General features: G+C 35.2%; 3 protein-coding genes across 4 annotated transcripts; 2 read left to right on the plus strand and 1 right to left on the minus strand.

Moving 5' to 3' along the window:
* Positions 1 to 821: 821 nt before the first annotated feature.
* LOC132633118 (ACT domain-containing protein ACR11-like) lies at positions 822 to 3,854 on the minus strand. Its single transcript, XM_060349340.1, has 10 exons — positions 3,479 to 3,854; positions 2,797 to 2,854; positions 2,571 to 2,693; positions 2,361 to 2,455; positions 2,141 to 2,225; positions 1,975 to 2,034; positions 1,733 to 1,788; positions 1,502 to 1,607; positions 1,326 to 1,394; positions 822 to 1,239 (listed from the first exon to the last, which is right to left on the minus strand). Exons 1-10 carry the CDS (start codon positions 3,619 to 3,621, stop codon positions 1,177 to 1,179), a joined length of 858 nt encoding a protein of 285 aa, XP_060205323.1. The 5' UTR covers positions 3,622 to 3,854; the 3' UTR covers positions 822 to 1,176.
* Positions 3,855 to 7,310: 3,456 nt separating this feature from the next.
* On the plus strand, positions 7,311 to 11,440 carry LOC132633119 (mitochondrial protein pet191 homolog). Of its 2 annotated transcripts, XM_060349341.1 has the most exons (4): positions 7,311 to 7,467; positions 7,527 to 7,631; positions 9,709 to 9,777; positions 11,018 to 11,440. In XM_060349341.1, exons 1-3 carry the CDS (start codon positions 7,399 to 7,401, stop codon positions 9,751 to 9,753), a joined length of 219 nt encoding a protein of 72 aa, XP_060205324.1. In that variant the 5' UTR covers positions 7,311 to 7,398; the 3' UTR covers positions 9,754 to 9,777; positions 11,018 to 11,440. The 2 variants fall into 2 exon arrangements, with proteins under 2 accessions (XP_060205324.1, XP_060205325.1); XM_060349342.1 differs by lacking the exon at positions 9,709 to 9,777.
* Positions 11,441 to 12,123: 683 nt separating this feature from the next.
* Positions 12,124 to 14,870, plus strand: LOC132633121 (protein FRIGIDA-like). Its single transcript, XM_060349344.1, is given in 3 exon segments — positions 12,124 to 12,998; positions 13,000 to 13,261; positions 14,173 to 14,870. Coding segments are annotated over 3 exon segments (1,119 nt in total). The 5' UTR covers positions 12,124 to 12,389; the 3' UTR covers positions 14,421 to 14,870.
* Positions 14,871 to 15,171: the final 301 nt, after the last annotated feature.

Here is a 15,171-nt window from a genome sequence, read left to right on the forward strand (position 1 = left end):
ACTATCAACATATATTCACGCAACGGAGCATCCCATCCTTGAGAGCAAGGCCCAAAAAACGTCAAGAAAATCTAGCATGAGACAGGGTAAATAAAAGATCGCAAGCAAGCCAAAAAGAATCAGGAACGAAAAGAAAAAAAGTCTCGCACGAGTATTTCACAAGTTAAGGGTCGAAAACTACTTAATAGGAAGCGTTAGACTTAGGTGCCGTTTGGCCATAAAAATTATTCACTTTTTTCTGAATTTTTTTTTCACTTTTTTCCGGAATCAGCGTTTGGCCATGAAAATTCCGAATACAACTTCAAGTTGTATTCCGGAATACTAAAAATTCAAAAAACTTATTTTTCAAAAAAATTTCACTTTTTTCACTTTTTTTCAACTACATTTCACCAAAAATTACAATTTCAAAAACTATGACCAAACACAACTCCAACTCCAAATTCCAAAAAAAAAGTGAGTTTTTTTTTTGGTATTTATGGCCAAACGGCACCTTAGTTTAGTTGGTATATCTAACGAGAATGGAAATTAGTCAAATCCAATACCAAAGTTCGGCTACCGCTCAACCATTGAACTTCTATCCCCGCCCCTCCTTTAAACTCCTCCTCCGGGTAACAAAAGACCCCAAAAAGAAATTAGTGCTTCATCCATTTCATTTTACTTGTCATGTTTAATTTTTTTGAGCACCTCTTAAGAAAAAACTAATATTAATAAAGGATATTTGACTAAATTATCCTTGTTTACTTTTTTTTTTTTTAATCTCATTTGATTGCTGTTTCTTGCTACACAATATCTCCATATTTATTAGAAAATCACACCAAGAATGCTTAAAATCTATTGCTTATTGAAGGCCAAGGAGAATGATGATAGTTAAGTAGACTTTAAAAGTTTTCAACTTTTCCTCTTTACAATAATATGGCTTCCACAAAGTAGGAGAAGACGAGTACTTTTTTAGCTCAGTAAGTTCCATCAAATCTGCATTTTAACTTCCCATTTCAGTGACGTCAAATAGCTGAAAACTCAAATTTTTGGGCAGTGATAAGCCTTAACTGAAACTGAGTGATAAATAATGAAACTATATTTTCCAGATTATGCAGGTTTCAGCCCGCATTTTACTGTGACAGTTAAAAAGTGCGGGGTTAAACCAACTGGTTGTCTTATCTCTCATTCTGCACAGTATTAAAAACTTGACTCTTCTGTTGTAGGTCTCCTCAAGTAATAGCGCAGGCTGTTTGCAAGAACCTGAAATGTTAAAAGATTGAAGTTTGTCAATGATTTATTGGTAAATATGACAATTGAAATTGCTTGTACACAACAACATTACGTACCTGTTGAAGAGGCTTGATGAGAGCTTTGTCCTTGTAGCTTACGTGAAATTTTGCCTTAGCTAGCAATCCCTGTAACAAAATCAATGTATTAATCTACGCTGTCACTGCTAATTCATAATCACCACTAGGAGTAATTTTTAAAGCGTGAATGATTAAACAACTCTGTAAAAGTTGACCTCAGTGTCAAATTCTCCTGATATAACATCAATGTTTATTTCAGTGATGATCTTGACGAGATCAACTATCAGTCCAGGTCGGTCCGCTGCCTCTACACACAGTAAGCTGCAAAACAGCAATGTTTTACTACCGCCTTTTCAAGTCATGCACATGATGGCATCTTATGACGAAGCTGCTGGTTTATTAACATTAGTGTGAAAGTTACAAATATCACAATAATATGACCGGACCTTCGTTCAGGACCATCGTCATAGACATGGATATGGGTTGCTATGTCCACATCAATCTGAAAATTGGCACAATAAACAACAAAACACAAATGGTTAACGTTAGACTAAAAAAGTTAAACTACTGTTTATGCATCAATCATATGCATTAGGGAGAGGTATTGCTGCCAATTATTAACAAGCACTATGCAAGAAGTTCCAAGGCACATGCAAAATTATGTAATACAATAACAAAGATTTGCAACCTTATGATCTGGTTGAAAAGCACCAAAGGCTTCACCCATAGCTAACCGGGAGCTAGATTCCTGCACCAGAAATTATGCAGTAAGAAGAAGCAGCCATAAAAGACACCACAGAGGTACTCTTAACAAGCATCCAGTGTGTGCAGGACGGCTGAAATTGCAGTGCTACCGGATGAAACTCCATCATATTGTTGATAATTGTCAATCGAATTGCTTCTAGTATCTCTGGATCCTCAACCTTTCTACCTGTAGAACTGGAGAAAACCCCAATAACCGAACAATCAGAATGTCCAGATTCAGGCGTAGACAAAATTAAAAACAAAACTAGAATACTAAGTCAAGAAATGATACAAAACTATAAAAGCATAAGGGAATCTAAAATGACTTACGCATGTGTGATGCATAACTTATTGTGCTTCCCTGATTGATCTAGATAGACATTAGCCTTGACAACATTCAGTCCAAGATTTTTGAGTGCACTCATCTGTAAACACATTCAGTTAGAGTTAGGCGAGTACTAGAGAAAGATATGCTACCAAATGATGAGAATTTCCAGCAATAATATTGAGTAGTTAAATCAAGAAGCAAATAAATCATACCGTGTCAAGAAGAGCCCCAAGGCGATCACCAAAAGTAACCTCAACTACAGTTGCCTCCGGGTCCGAATCCAAATCTATGATGACTTTGGGGGTTGGCACAGCGGTATCTTGGGAACTTCCATCCTGATTCCCAGTCACATGAATCAAAACCAAATGTCTCAATTTTCGGAAAACAAAACAAGGGCAAAAAGTTACTTCAATGAGTCATTGGTATATAGTTAGATACCTCAACAGTTGCAGCTGAGGATGCTTTTGGAATAATTGTATTCTCAGAAAAAGCTAATCTGAAAGAGCACAACGTGTAGATTATATTAGTACTTAAATTCCAGGATAAGGTAATTTATGAACTTTTAGGAAGTGATGATGCTCCAGTCATAATCATTTTGCAAATATTCCACAGCTAAAATTCATCCTGTATTCTAGTCCATGAGTATAAACTCATCACAGAAACTTCATTATGATTAACGATTGGTTCGTGATTAATCCCATTGCATCTCGATTTTAATCGCCAGTACTTTATTAGATTTAGAATTTTACTTCACTGCCTGTTTTCAGAGATCAGCTACAAGAACCGAGACAATAAAACTTCAATACTGCTTGAAAAAGAAAACAAGATTCTAAATTTAAGATTGAAATCAGATAATTCCAAACAACAGAATTACGAAAGATAACTAAAGCAATCAGCTAACAAGAAACCAGGATTTTTAGTTTATGGGTTCTAAGCCAAAGTTACTGGATTTTGTCGAACCGTAATTATCACTCAACCAGTATGAGGAATGTATCCAGAAAACTCAACTAAATCAATTTCCTTGTGGAAGATGGATAATTAAAGTGTTGGGTATGCAACTAATTAACCAAATTCCATATAGAAACAAAAACAAGTAAAATCTGCTAAGGCAATAACTTACCTCTTGGAAACAATGGATATTCTCTGTACAGGGTCCAAACCAAAAGAACCTCTGAAGAGACATGGACTTGAAATGGGTAGTTTCTCAATTGCATTTAAATTAGTGTAAATACCAGAAATGCTTCCACAATAAGCCATAGTCATTTTAGTTCAACAATATACTAAGAAAATGGAAAAGCTTTGAAGAAAAACTATATAAAAACTAGTAGTTGTAAAAAGTTGTCTTTTTCACTAATTTGTTTCTTCGTGAAATAGTATACTACTAGAGGAAGGAATCAAAAAGAATCACGGAAATGTGAATAGAAGAAAACAAGCTGGTTTTAAGAGAAGAAGAAGCAATAGTATTGCTTGTTTCTAGTATTATCCGCCATTTTAATGCAAGGTGTTTTTTATTTTTTATATAGTATTTTATATATTACGTGAAAGGTACAAATTTATGGGCCTTGTTTGTCTTTCTTGATGAAAGCTGAGCCTTAGAAATTTACTTCAATTTTATCTCACCTTTTTGCAGTGTGAAGCTGTGATTGTATTGAGAAAGACAAGGCAAATAACATATGAGCAAGATATGAATGATCCTCAAAGCTATCTCGTTATCTTTATTTAATTTTCTTTTAAAAATATTTTTAAAATTACCTCCTCATCTTATATATATATATACCCTCCTCATCTTTTTCAAAATTTCTTTCAAAGAAATTTAAAAGAAATAACTAGCATTTTTCCTTCTTTAGTTATAGGTAAATTCTGAATTTGGTCTTTGTGATGTATGATTAAGTATAGCATCCAATTAATTGTAATGTGCACTTTTAATCCTTATTCAGTGCTTACGAATTTCAAAAAACATAATGAATTATGAACTGTTAAATTATTTAATTATTCATGTGGCATGCTAAATTTATATTATTAATCCATTTTTAATGATAATTAGTTTTAAATTAGTCTAAATGTAAGATATTTACTGTATATAGGAACCAAAATCACACATTTAAATTAATTAAATATTAAATATGCTGAATTAAATATTATAAGGACTAAAACCAAAATAAATCAATAAAAGTGATATTATCCCAATTTAAAATTACCTCCTCATCTTTTACTTACCCACTAAAAGAGTCTAGTAATAGTGACACTATTGGCTACCATTCATTATCTTCTCCCATGACGTGTCCCATTTTGATCTCTCTCTTTTCTTTGGGTGCTTCCTTTTCTCACCTGTAATTGGATGTTGAAAGAGCACGTGGTGAAATATGATACCGATATCTGCTCTTAGCTGGAAATTATGGTTTTGGAAAGTGATTTTACCACAAAATATATCGATAAGACATATGTTTTTTGTCAATTTTAATAGGTGAAAGTGATTAATTGAGAATGAAATTTAAGAAAAATAATTGAAACTAGTTATTGCGCTGGGAAAAAAAAGTACTGGTTTCAATTCATACGGATTTTGTTAAGAGGTAATGGACCATTTCTCTGTCTCGGTTGCAGATGACATGACAAAGAGCCCGTTTGAATTGACTTATAAGTTGCTTATAAGCTGTTTTCAATTTTTTAGAGTGTTTAGTTCGCCAGCTTAAAGTCATTTTGTGCTTAAAATAAGTTTAAAAAAATAATTAAGCCCGTTTGACTTAACTTATATAAAGCAGCTTATAAGCTGAAAACAACTTATAAGCCAAAAAAATAAGTTGGGCTACTCCAACTTATTTTTTTTAGTTTGTTGTGGATGACATGACAAATACTAGTTACCTTTCGGACCACTAATTAAATTTTATCTAACATAACATTATAAAATTATTCAAATTTTAACCTTTTTTAACATAGAATATAATTTAAACAGACTTACTCTAGCTACAACAGTAACAATTAGCTTAGTTTGAAAGAAGTCGAGATCGACTATATTGAATTTTTACTTCTTCACTTAAACTCATTCACATCATCATCAACATGAAAATTTTACAATGAAACTCCAACGTATTGTACTAAATTTTCAAATGTGCAATTCAAACTCAAGAAAAAAATCACGCAATTTGAATTATCTCCTATTTCAAAATCTAGGACAATGCCACGGAGTTCTCCTGGAGTTCCACTTAGGCAATTTCATAGTAGAAGAGGTATCATGAGTGAAATAATTCTTTAATATTATTTTACTCATGATACCTATTTTACATTATTTGAATTCAAACTCAAGAAAAAGAAATCACGGAATTTGAACGGTCTCCTATTTCAAAATCTAGGACAATGTCAAGGAGTTCGCCTAAAGTTCCACTTAGGCAATTTCATAGTAGAAGAGGTACCATGAGTAAAATAATTCTTTAATATTTTTTTACTCATGATACATATTTTGCATTATTTGACTCATGGCACCTGTTTCACTTTTGAGAAACTTATATCGTATAAGATGCTACTAGGAAAATAATTCTTTATATTTTTTTACGACGTATTTTTCATTCATGGTATCTATTCACTCTTGATATCTAATAGATTAATTCTTTAACATTTTTTCACTTATGGTACGTCAAAAAAGTACTATTTTACCGCAGCATCACAAACTTTAAAAATTCTTAAAATTTAAATATTCATCTGTTCAAACTCCATAAATTTTTAAAAGAATATGAACAATCACAATCCAAACTCTAAGAAGAAACGCTGGAGTTCAGGAAAATATTAACATTTTTTTGTGCGAATTGCCCTTCAAAAGCACTGGTCTTTAATTTTTGTCCCTCAAATTGGTGTTCTTTAATTTTTATCCTTCGCTTAATACCCCAAGGTTCTGGGTTCGAGCCCCAGCTCAGTAAAAAAATAAAAAAGAAGGAATTTCGCAAGGCATAGGTTTGGATTCGCAAAGGAATAATTTTGAATACAAAACTCTAACAGCAGAGTTTTTTTTTTTTTTTTATTGAACCGGAATTCGAACCCCAAATCTCATGGTATTAGGCGAAGGACAAAAATTAAAGACCTGTGCCTTTGAAGGACAATTGTGCAAATGACCCAAATAGTAGAGTGATGAAGCCCACTTCTACTTCCAAACGAAGTTTTTTTTTTTTTTTTTTTTTTTTTTTTTGCACAGATTGTCCTTCATTTGGGCTGGTCTTTAATTTTTGCCCTTCAAATTGGTGGTCTTTAAGTTTTACTCCTCGCCTAACACCCCGAAGTTGTGGGTTCGAATCCCAGCTTAGTAAAAAAAAAAGTAAAAAATTCGCAAGGCAGACTTTGCAAAATTATGCCTCAAGGCAGAATTTGCATGGGCAAAAATTCTGCCTGCGCCATGTAAATTATGTCCGAAGGACAAAATTTAAAGACCACCATTTTGAGGGATAAAAATTAAAGACCACCCCAGCGAGGGACAATCCTGCAAATTGCCGGAAGAAAATAAGGATAAGAAGACCATTTGTGACTAAAAATTGTTTATGTTTTCAATTGTTCAACCTGGCTGAACTTTAAAATATTAAATAGCGGATCAAAAAGTGGCCAAACCGCCGAATTATCTCATCAGATACCTACTGAAGCCCAAATACGACCCCTGTATCAATCCTTCAAATGGTCCGGTCTTTAGTTTTTGTCTTCAAATGGTTTTTTTTTTAAAAAAAATAAAAATTGTCCTTTACAATCAAACTTATGCCTAATTGAGCATATGTTCTCTAAAAACATGGGCATAATTTATGAATATTATGATACATAGTTTATGTCTTTCTTAGCATAAGTTGGATTTTGAAGCGCAAAAATTAACGACCAGCCTATTTGAAGGCCAAAAAGTTAAAGACCAACCTATTTGAAGGCCAAAAAGTTAAAGACCAGCACAAAATAAAGCAAATGACCCTTGGTTCAACAGCCCAATAAGAAATTTCAGAGTCTGGCGGCCTGGCCCCTTTGTTGACTGGAAACATCCAAAAGAAGGGAGCCGGGGGTTTTATTTTAGAAGAAGAAGAAATGGCGAAGTCCTGTAAGGGCCTTGCTATGGAATTGGTCAAATGCCTCAGCGAATCCGATTGCGTTAAGGTATATTAGTAAAATTCTTTGTTAATTTATGTAGTTCCTGAAACTTGATGATGTTTTAGGTTGAGAAGAAGAGTTTCAGGGAATGTGCTAAGGAAAAGAGTCCATGTATTCCTAGTGAATGTGTTGGACTCAGGGAAACTTACTTCAATTGCAAGAGAGGACAGGTATACTTTCCATTTATTTTCCCTAAAAAAACAGTCTTCAACTTAGAAGTTGGCATGTGTTATCTTCATGTATGTTTTTGATCTGATGAACTTGTCTTGTATAGCTTGCCTTGCTTCTGCACTATTAAATTTGTGAAGAGTTAGTCATTTACTAATTGCTTAGTGCAATTAATTTCTCTAGTTTGATCTTGGGAAATGGTTATTCTTTTCGAAAGTTACGATGTGCTGCTGGAAATATCATGTCTTATATGGTGAAAGAGAATGATAAGCAAGTGGCTAGCGAGGATTCATATCGCCAACTCCAGTTAGCGTGGGATTGAAACATAATGATCGTGAGCAACTGGTGATTGTTGGAAGTATATTAATGAATAGATCCCAGCCATCAATTCCTCCTCCCCCTCGGTCTTCTGAAAAATGTAACTCTACTGGTCAGATTCACCCTTTCCCACTTTTCCTGTATACAGAGCTGCAGGAATTTTGCTCGTAATCTCACTTCCTCTCCCCCTGCTAAATTAACTTTCTATTTTCCGAAATAGGAGTGTATTTACAACATTGTAAAGCAATATTCCACTTTTTATGCAAATGTGTTCTCTTAATGGAAGTAACTTCTGGTATCCCGATGTTGTTCAACAATTAGTAAAGACTAAATTAGATGTGGATACTCAATTCATACGGTGAGATTATATATGTATTTCTTTTGCATCCTTGCAATATTTCAAGCTCGAACTCTTGTTCTCCATTATATAGCTGCATATCTATTACAATTTAAAGATTGCTTCAGACAACAACATACCCAGTGAAATCCCACATAGTGGGGTCTGGGGAGGGTAGAGTATATGCAAACCTTACCCCTACCTTGGGAGGTAGGGAGGCTGTTTCCGGTAGACCCTCGGCACAAGGACAAATTGTCAATGAGCTTGATTCAGACTTGTTCTCAAATTATAAATGAGCCTACCTAAATTCAGGATCAAGAAATTCAATTAGTGCCCAATTTTGCTACAGTCCGCTGGACGGCAAGAGTATTTCGAATGATATTCTTGTTTAACTTTTTGTCCCTTTTGAAGGTACGATGAATTTGTATGATTGATTGAGTTGGAGATTAGAGTGAGGATTAATTTAGAGATGCTGGACAGCTTAAAAATAAGATTAATTAAAAGATTTTAGGTGTCTCGTTTGGTGCAGTGCAATTATTGAGGTAAGAGCTGACACTTTATTCTATTATGGTGACTCTGCTTCCAAACTTGAACATTAAATATCCTTGTATTATAATTTTGAACGTTGGTGGTGTGGAAGCAGGTGAAACACATTCTTGCAAAAAGTATACAGAGGGTAAGTGTAGGGAGAACCTTTTCCTTTGGCAAAAGTGGACACAATTTTGGAATGAACCAAGATGGGAACTAGGACCCGTAAATAGGAAGAAAAAGTGATGCGGAACATTCCATTTCAAGAGAGTGGGACGTCATTGTTGTGTAGCACAATGTAAAAACCATGAGGTTCAATTTGAAATGGAAGGAATATTTTGTGATGTTTGATTCAGATTTGGACAATGCGTTCTTTGTTCGTAGACAGGATCGCCCGACTTTGTTATGATTGATAGGAATAGTTACATGTTAGTTTGTTGATTTCCCTGAAAGGATTTTGCCATTGAAGTTCCATGATTAGAGAAATCCAAGAATGAATCTAAGCACCTTGTGGTGCTATCATGGAAAGTGCTTCCTAGTGGCACCTTGATGGTATTCATTTGTTCTGGTGAGTTGGTCGAAACCACTTTGACATTGCTCTCCTGGGTGATCATTTTTTCTGATCAAGTAGTAAATTTTATTACATTTCTTTTCAATCACATGATTGTAAAACTGGATTGGGGAATTTGTTCTCTAAATTTAGTTTTGCGGGTAAGATGAGAAGAGGTGGAGCTTGAACGGACTAATTGAATCTTTCAGGCACAGTGCTTTCAGCATATGCAAGTAGATTCCGATTTCATGACCATAAGTCATCCATGTGACTTTGTGGTTTTTTCTGGTGATTCTTTAAGTGCATGGCTTCTAAGAGCTCCAGAGCTGTCAAACTCTTAATGCAGGAACCACTGAAAGTGTCCGTGGCTCCACTTGAATTAGAAGAATAATATGAGATAAGATGCTTAATTGAAGTAAGGACCTGTTTAGTTCAGAATGTGTCTAGCTCTGATTATTGAATAATTAGTTTTTGTGTTGTTAGGTTTATTGGAGAATTATTTTTGAATTAGGTATATATTCGTGTGTAATGACCAAACATTGATTATGATAAATAAAGCTGATTTGATAGGGGGAATTATCAACCAGGTAAAAGGTACACATCACGGTCCCTGAACACATTGGTTTAAGAAGTAGGGAACGTGGCTAGTGAATAATAAAATAAAGGATTACCTCAGTAACCTGTAGCCTTCCATAGATCCTTGATGTAAAACAATTAACATAGAGAGAATAGTAACGTGTAAAATTCAGCCTATCGTGGCTAGATTTAATCTGAACTGGAATTCTGGAAATGATTTCATGTTTAGAAATCTTTTTGAAATAAATCTTCCTTACTTCAGTTCACTCTTCAGCCTAATTCCATCAGATTCAGGACGTCGATGTTGTTTACATCAATCTCAAAAGCTGTATTCAGGGTTGTAGTTAGAGAGTCTGTGTCTTTAAGCATTTGAGCTGAATACAAGGTCTTCTGCGATCCTTGCCTTTTGCTCCTGACCTTTTGGTGTAATCATTTCTCAAGTAGTGCCTATAATTGCCCCTACATTTTTATGCACATCTAGGTGATTAGGTATTGAACAACCAACATACTGATTGAAAATAAATCATATATGTTCTTATCAAATAAATAAATCACATATGCCAAATTTCAGTTCTAACTGCAGATAATTGTTATGCTAGTCATTTTTACTTCATCTTTACCTTAGAAGTGTACTGATTTGCCCTGTTTGCCAGAAAAAGAGATCATTGTGGATTAATTTATGATTTTGTGGGTATAAAGGTTTTTCTTGGCCTTGGTATCTTATGTATTTGTTTACGTGTCTAAACTGAGGCATGTTGTCACTGTTAAGGAAGGTGCTCAAGTACTTCAGTCTTCAGATAGTGTCGAATTCTAGATTCTTCTTATGAGTTAATACTGAATTCTGATGGTATAGCATTCTTGTGTTGTACTATCAGAAGTAAAACTAATATAGCTTTATTATGCTGGAGGGTCTGATGCGCCATGTGATTGTCAAAGTAAATAATGCATGTGATCACAGTTACTTGTGCATGGTTGGATCCATAAGCTTATATAAGATTACATGCTTGTTGTCAGCCTGATCTGATATGCCCTTTTTGCTCTGTGATATTGACATGCATCTTCATCTTCCTCTCTTTCAGGTGGACATGAGAGCTCGAATACGCGGAAATAAGGGGTATTAATTGGTAGTGCTGGTGCAAACTCCTCAAATAGGAAGTATGATATTTCCCTGATTGGGCTGCATGTGTTGTACATGCAGTGTCTTTGTACAAATTTGCCATCTACAATTTTCTCAGCGATAGCACATATTACAAGCTTCTTGGATACACAATTACTTGACAGATTTGTACTAGGTGTTTTGGACCCTTCTTAATTTTGAATAGTGTTGATATTGGTTTTGAAGTTGTGGAAGAGGGTTTAGTTATCACTTCTCATCTTGAATGATTAATTTGTTTTTCTTTCACTCTTGTGCCATGAAGAGATGATTTGCTTATCTATTTCTTAGCACAAGTTCTTGGTGGGATTTTTTGTCCTCAATTGAATAAAATGAATCTCTTTGAATTTTTGCCCCTTCCTTTTTGAAGTCTTTGCCCGCTTTTGGGGTTAACTGAGTATGTTGTTGCCCGTTTGTACGTGAGCAAGTTAGAAAGAAAACAAGTGATTTGCATGATTGTTTGAACCTTAAACCATGATTTTGGAAGGGGGAAAAAAAAAAAGACAAATCAACTTTTACAGAAGAGGCGTTTAATAGGTACATCTAAAGTCTAAACCAAATATGAGATAAAATACATAAAAAGTAAATCCATCCAATCTTGAAAACATTAAAGTCGAAAAGTAAATCATATTGTGAATGTTGAAATAGTTTTTAATTTTTTTTTATCTCAATGAGTATTTATTTAAAATGGGAAAAACATAGATTTCTCTATCAGTACACTTTTACATTCCATCAAACTAGCCCCATACGTGTGTGTAGGATAGGGGCTATTGATCTTGAGCGTGAAGCCCAATCCAATTTTAATTCAGTAAAAATTTACGTGCATCGAGTGTTTATATCAAATCAATATGTTCAACGTAAATACATATAAAATTTTAGCATTTAATCATAATCAATTTATTTATTTATATTTTCACCACATTAAATCATTTAATTACAATAAATTAAATTAATTGAAAAAGAAGTTTATTGGGACATTCCAATCCCAAATAAGAGTGTCCATTAAGTGAAAAAGAAGTTTATTGGGACATTCCAATCCCAAATAAGAGTGTCCATTAAGTGAAAATTAATTACCAATTTTCGTTGCGCTCGGAAAAGAAAAAAGAAGAAAAAAAAGCAAGGATTGCAGGATGAAGTGTCCGTCTATGAATTGTGCATCAACAATCTGATACTTATTGTTGATATACTTGTCAAGTGTCTCGTGATAATGGCTAAATCAGGTGCAATGACCTCGCCTTAGTCACAGCCATCACTGGCCATCCATGTCCAACAAGAAAATATAAACCCCACACATCCCCATGACTCAATTACCTATCTCCGCAAACTCACCGACTCCCTCTCAGCTTTCAAAAACTGCTTCACTGAACTACACCAACACATTGATTCCATTCCGGCCACAATTCACTCTATACTTCCCTCACATACAAACAACCAATACCACTCTTCTGCCCACCTCATCACCAGTCCCTGCCCCGGAACCAGAACCAGAAACATCTTGGGAATCTGATCCCTCTGAAGAAGAAGAAGAAGAAGAAGAAGAAGAAGAAGAAGAAGAAGAAGAAGAAGAAGAAGAAGAAGAAGAAGTGCAATCCCCTCACAATGAAGAAGAAGTGCAGTCCCCTCACAATGAACAACAAGTGCAATCCCTTCATCCTTCATCCCCTCTGGAAAGCCTCTGCCAAGCGTCCAACGGTCATTTTCTTCGGAGGTGCATAGCAATGCAACTCTCAGATATGAATAAAATGCTCGAACAACTCCCTAAGGCATTAAGACTCGCGCCCAATCCAGCAAGGCTTGTATTGGAATGTATGGGCAAGTTTTATTTTCAATCGAGCAGCTCTTATACTAAAGGCTCACACATTGTCAAGGCAAGGAAGGCTTCTATATTAGTTTTAGAGTGTTTCTTGAATTGATGGAGTTGAGATTGAGAAAGGGGTGAAAGAAGAGGCTGAGAAAGCAGCTTTAGCATGGAGAAAAAGATTGATCGTCGAAGGAGGTGTACCAAAGGCTTATGAAATAGATGCACGGGGTTTGTTGTTGCTTATTGGGTGTTTCGGGATTCCAGGAGGATTTACAAATGAGCATATCAGGGATTTGCTTCTGGCAAGTCACATCAAGAAGATTTCTGGTGCCTTCAGGAGATCAAATGTTCTCGTGCCTAAGATTCCAGGTCCGCATTTCATATCGACATAATTTGTCCGTAAGATAAATTTGCTATTTGCTATTCGCTTTTAAGAGATTTGGTGTCTTTAACTAGTCTGATTGAATTAAAATCACCTACAAGTGAAAAATAAATACCTATTGTACGGTGGTGATGGAAATCTATGGGAAAACGGTGTAGCTGTAGAAGTGGTTTGGCTTGGTTGGATTGCTGGGCATTAAACTAATTTCAATGAATTTGAAAGTATGTATTCAGTTTTTTCTAATCAAAACAAGAAAAAGAAGTCTGTATACAGTTTCTGAATAACATTATTGGATAAGTTGTTTATTAGTGCGAATAAGTGTTTTTATGTGGAAATGACTGGTTAATAGGCCAAAGCATAATCTGGTAATGATAATATCTAGCCACGGTGGAGGATCATGCTAATGGTACTTGAGACTCAGTGACGCAAATACAGAATGGAGGGATATTCAATGTCTGAATTTGAATGATGAAAATTTAAAGCATTTGAGGAACTCTCAGCACCATTATTGGAGAGAAAAATGAACTAATCTTTCTGAATGATTGAAATAGAAAATGATATGGACAGGAACAAGCAATCAAAGTTGGGGCAGAAGGATGTTTGCCTTTTCTTTCTTTTCTCATTCAATGGGGCAACATTTCAATTTAGGGAAACTCAAAGTTCAATTCAAGGACCCTTTTCAACCTTCTATCTGCTTAGAAGTTACAATCTTGTTTTCAATTGTTTGTTTTCGTTGTTCGTTGTTTCATAGATGAAGCCTTATTATGTGATTATATCTTAATATGATTCATTTTGCAGTTTTTCATACCTTCGCTTTATCCCAAGTATTACATTTGACCTTGTCGTAGTTGCTAATTTATTTTCCTACTTAACACTGGTTTATGTTAATTTGTGACAGAAATAATTGAGGGGTTGGTAAAGCAAAATATGGAAGTTGACGCTGTTCATATTGCCTATACTTTTGGAATTGAGGACAGATTTAATCCTCGGAGACTTTTGACATCATTTTTACAAGACTCCAAAGAGTCCATGAAGGAAATGAAGGAAAAACCACAAGGTTCACTTGCTGCTGTGGTAATTCTTCAATTTCATTCCAGCACTGATAGCCCTCCGTCTCTGATTTCTCTCCCGGTCTCCTCAAGTTAAATGCATTTTTTATGTTGTACAAAATGAAGCAAAAAGGAAGCATTTGTTTGCTCTGACATCTGTCATCAAATGTTTGAAACGCCACGATATTGATCCTTCATAACTTCTTCTTGAGTGGAAAATCGATGAGAAAATAATGAACTTGGAGAAAGAAATTGCTGGGCTCAATGAGCAGATCGGTAAAAGGACGGCACAAAAGAGAAAAATTGATGAAACTGAGTCGTCTAGAAGGCCGTCTAGAAGGTTCAGAAACAAAGAAGCACAACACTCATGTATTCCGCCATGGCTACGACACCAAAGAGTTGATGATCATGTCGATATCAACAACACCTTGCTAGAAGGTCGAACTACTGGCCGTCTTGCTGTGTCCTCATCACTATTGCATGGACCTGCTGCAGGCTCAACAACAACAACAACAACAACCCAGTGAAATCCCACATCGTAGGGTCTGGGGAGGGTAGAGTGTACGCAGACCTGACTCCTACCAAGGTAGGACGACTGTTTCCGAAAGACCCCCGGCTCAATAAAAGCATAAAAAGAAGTCAGATACGGTTAGATAAGGTTAAGAGATTCGGATAAGAGATTTAAAGCGATATGGAAATGAAATAATGCAAGCGACACAGATAATACAGGATAATCAGAGCACAGAAAATAACCGATAATAGCATAAATCAGAGCAGATGACACAGGATAACCAAAGCACAGGAAATAACACATAATAACAGATAATAGCAGAAATCGGAGCACAAGA

This window comes from Lycium barbarum, chromosome 3, assembly GCF_019175385.1.
Source record: "Lycium barbarum isolate Lr01 chromosome 3, ASM1917538v2, whole genome shotgun sequence".
NCBI lineage: Eukaryota > Viridiplantae > Streptophyta > Magnoliopsida > Solanales > Solanaceae > Lycium > Lycium barbarum.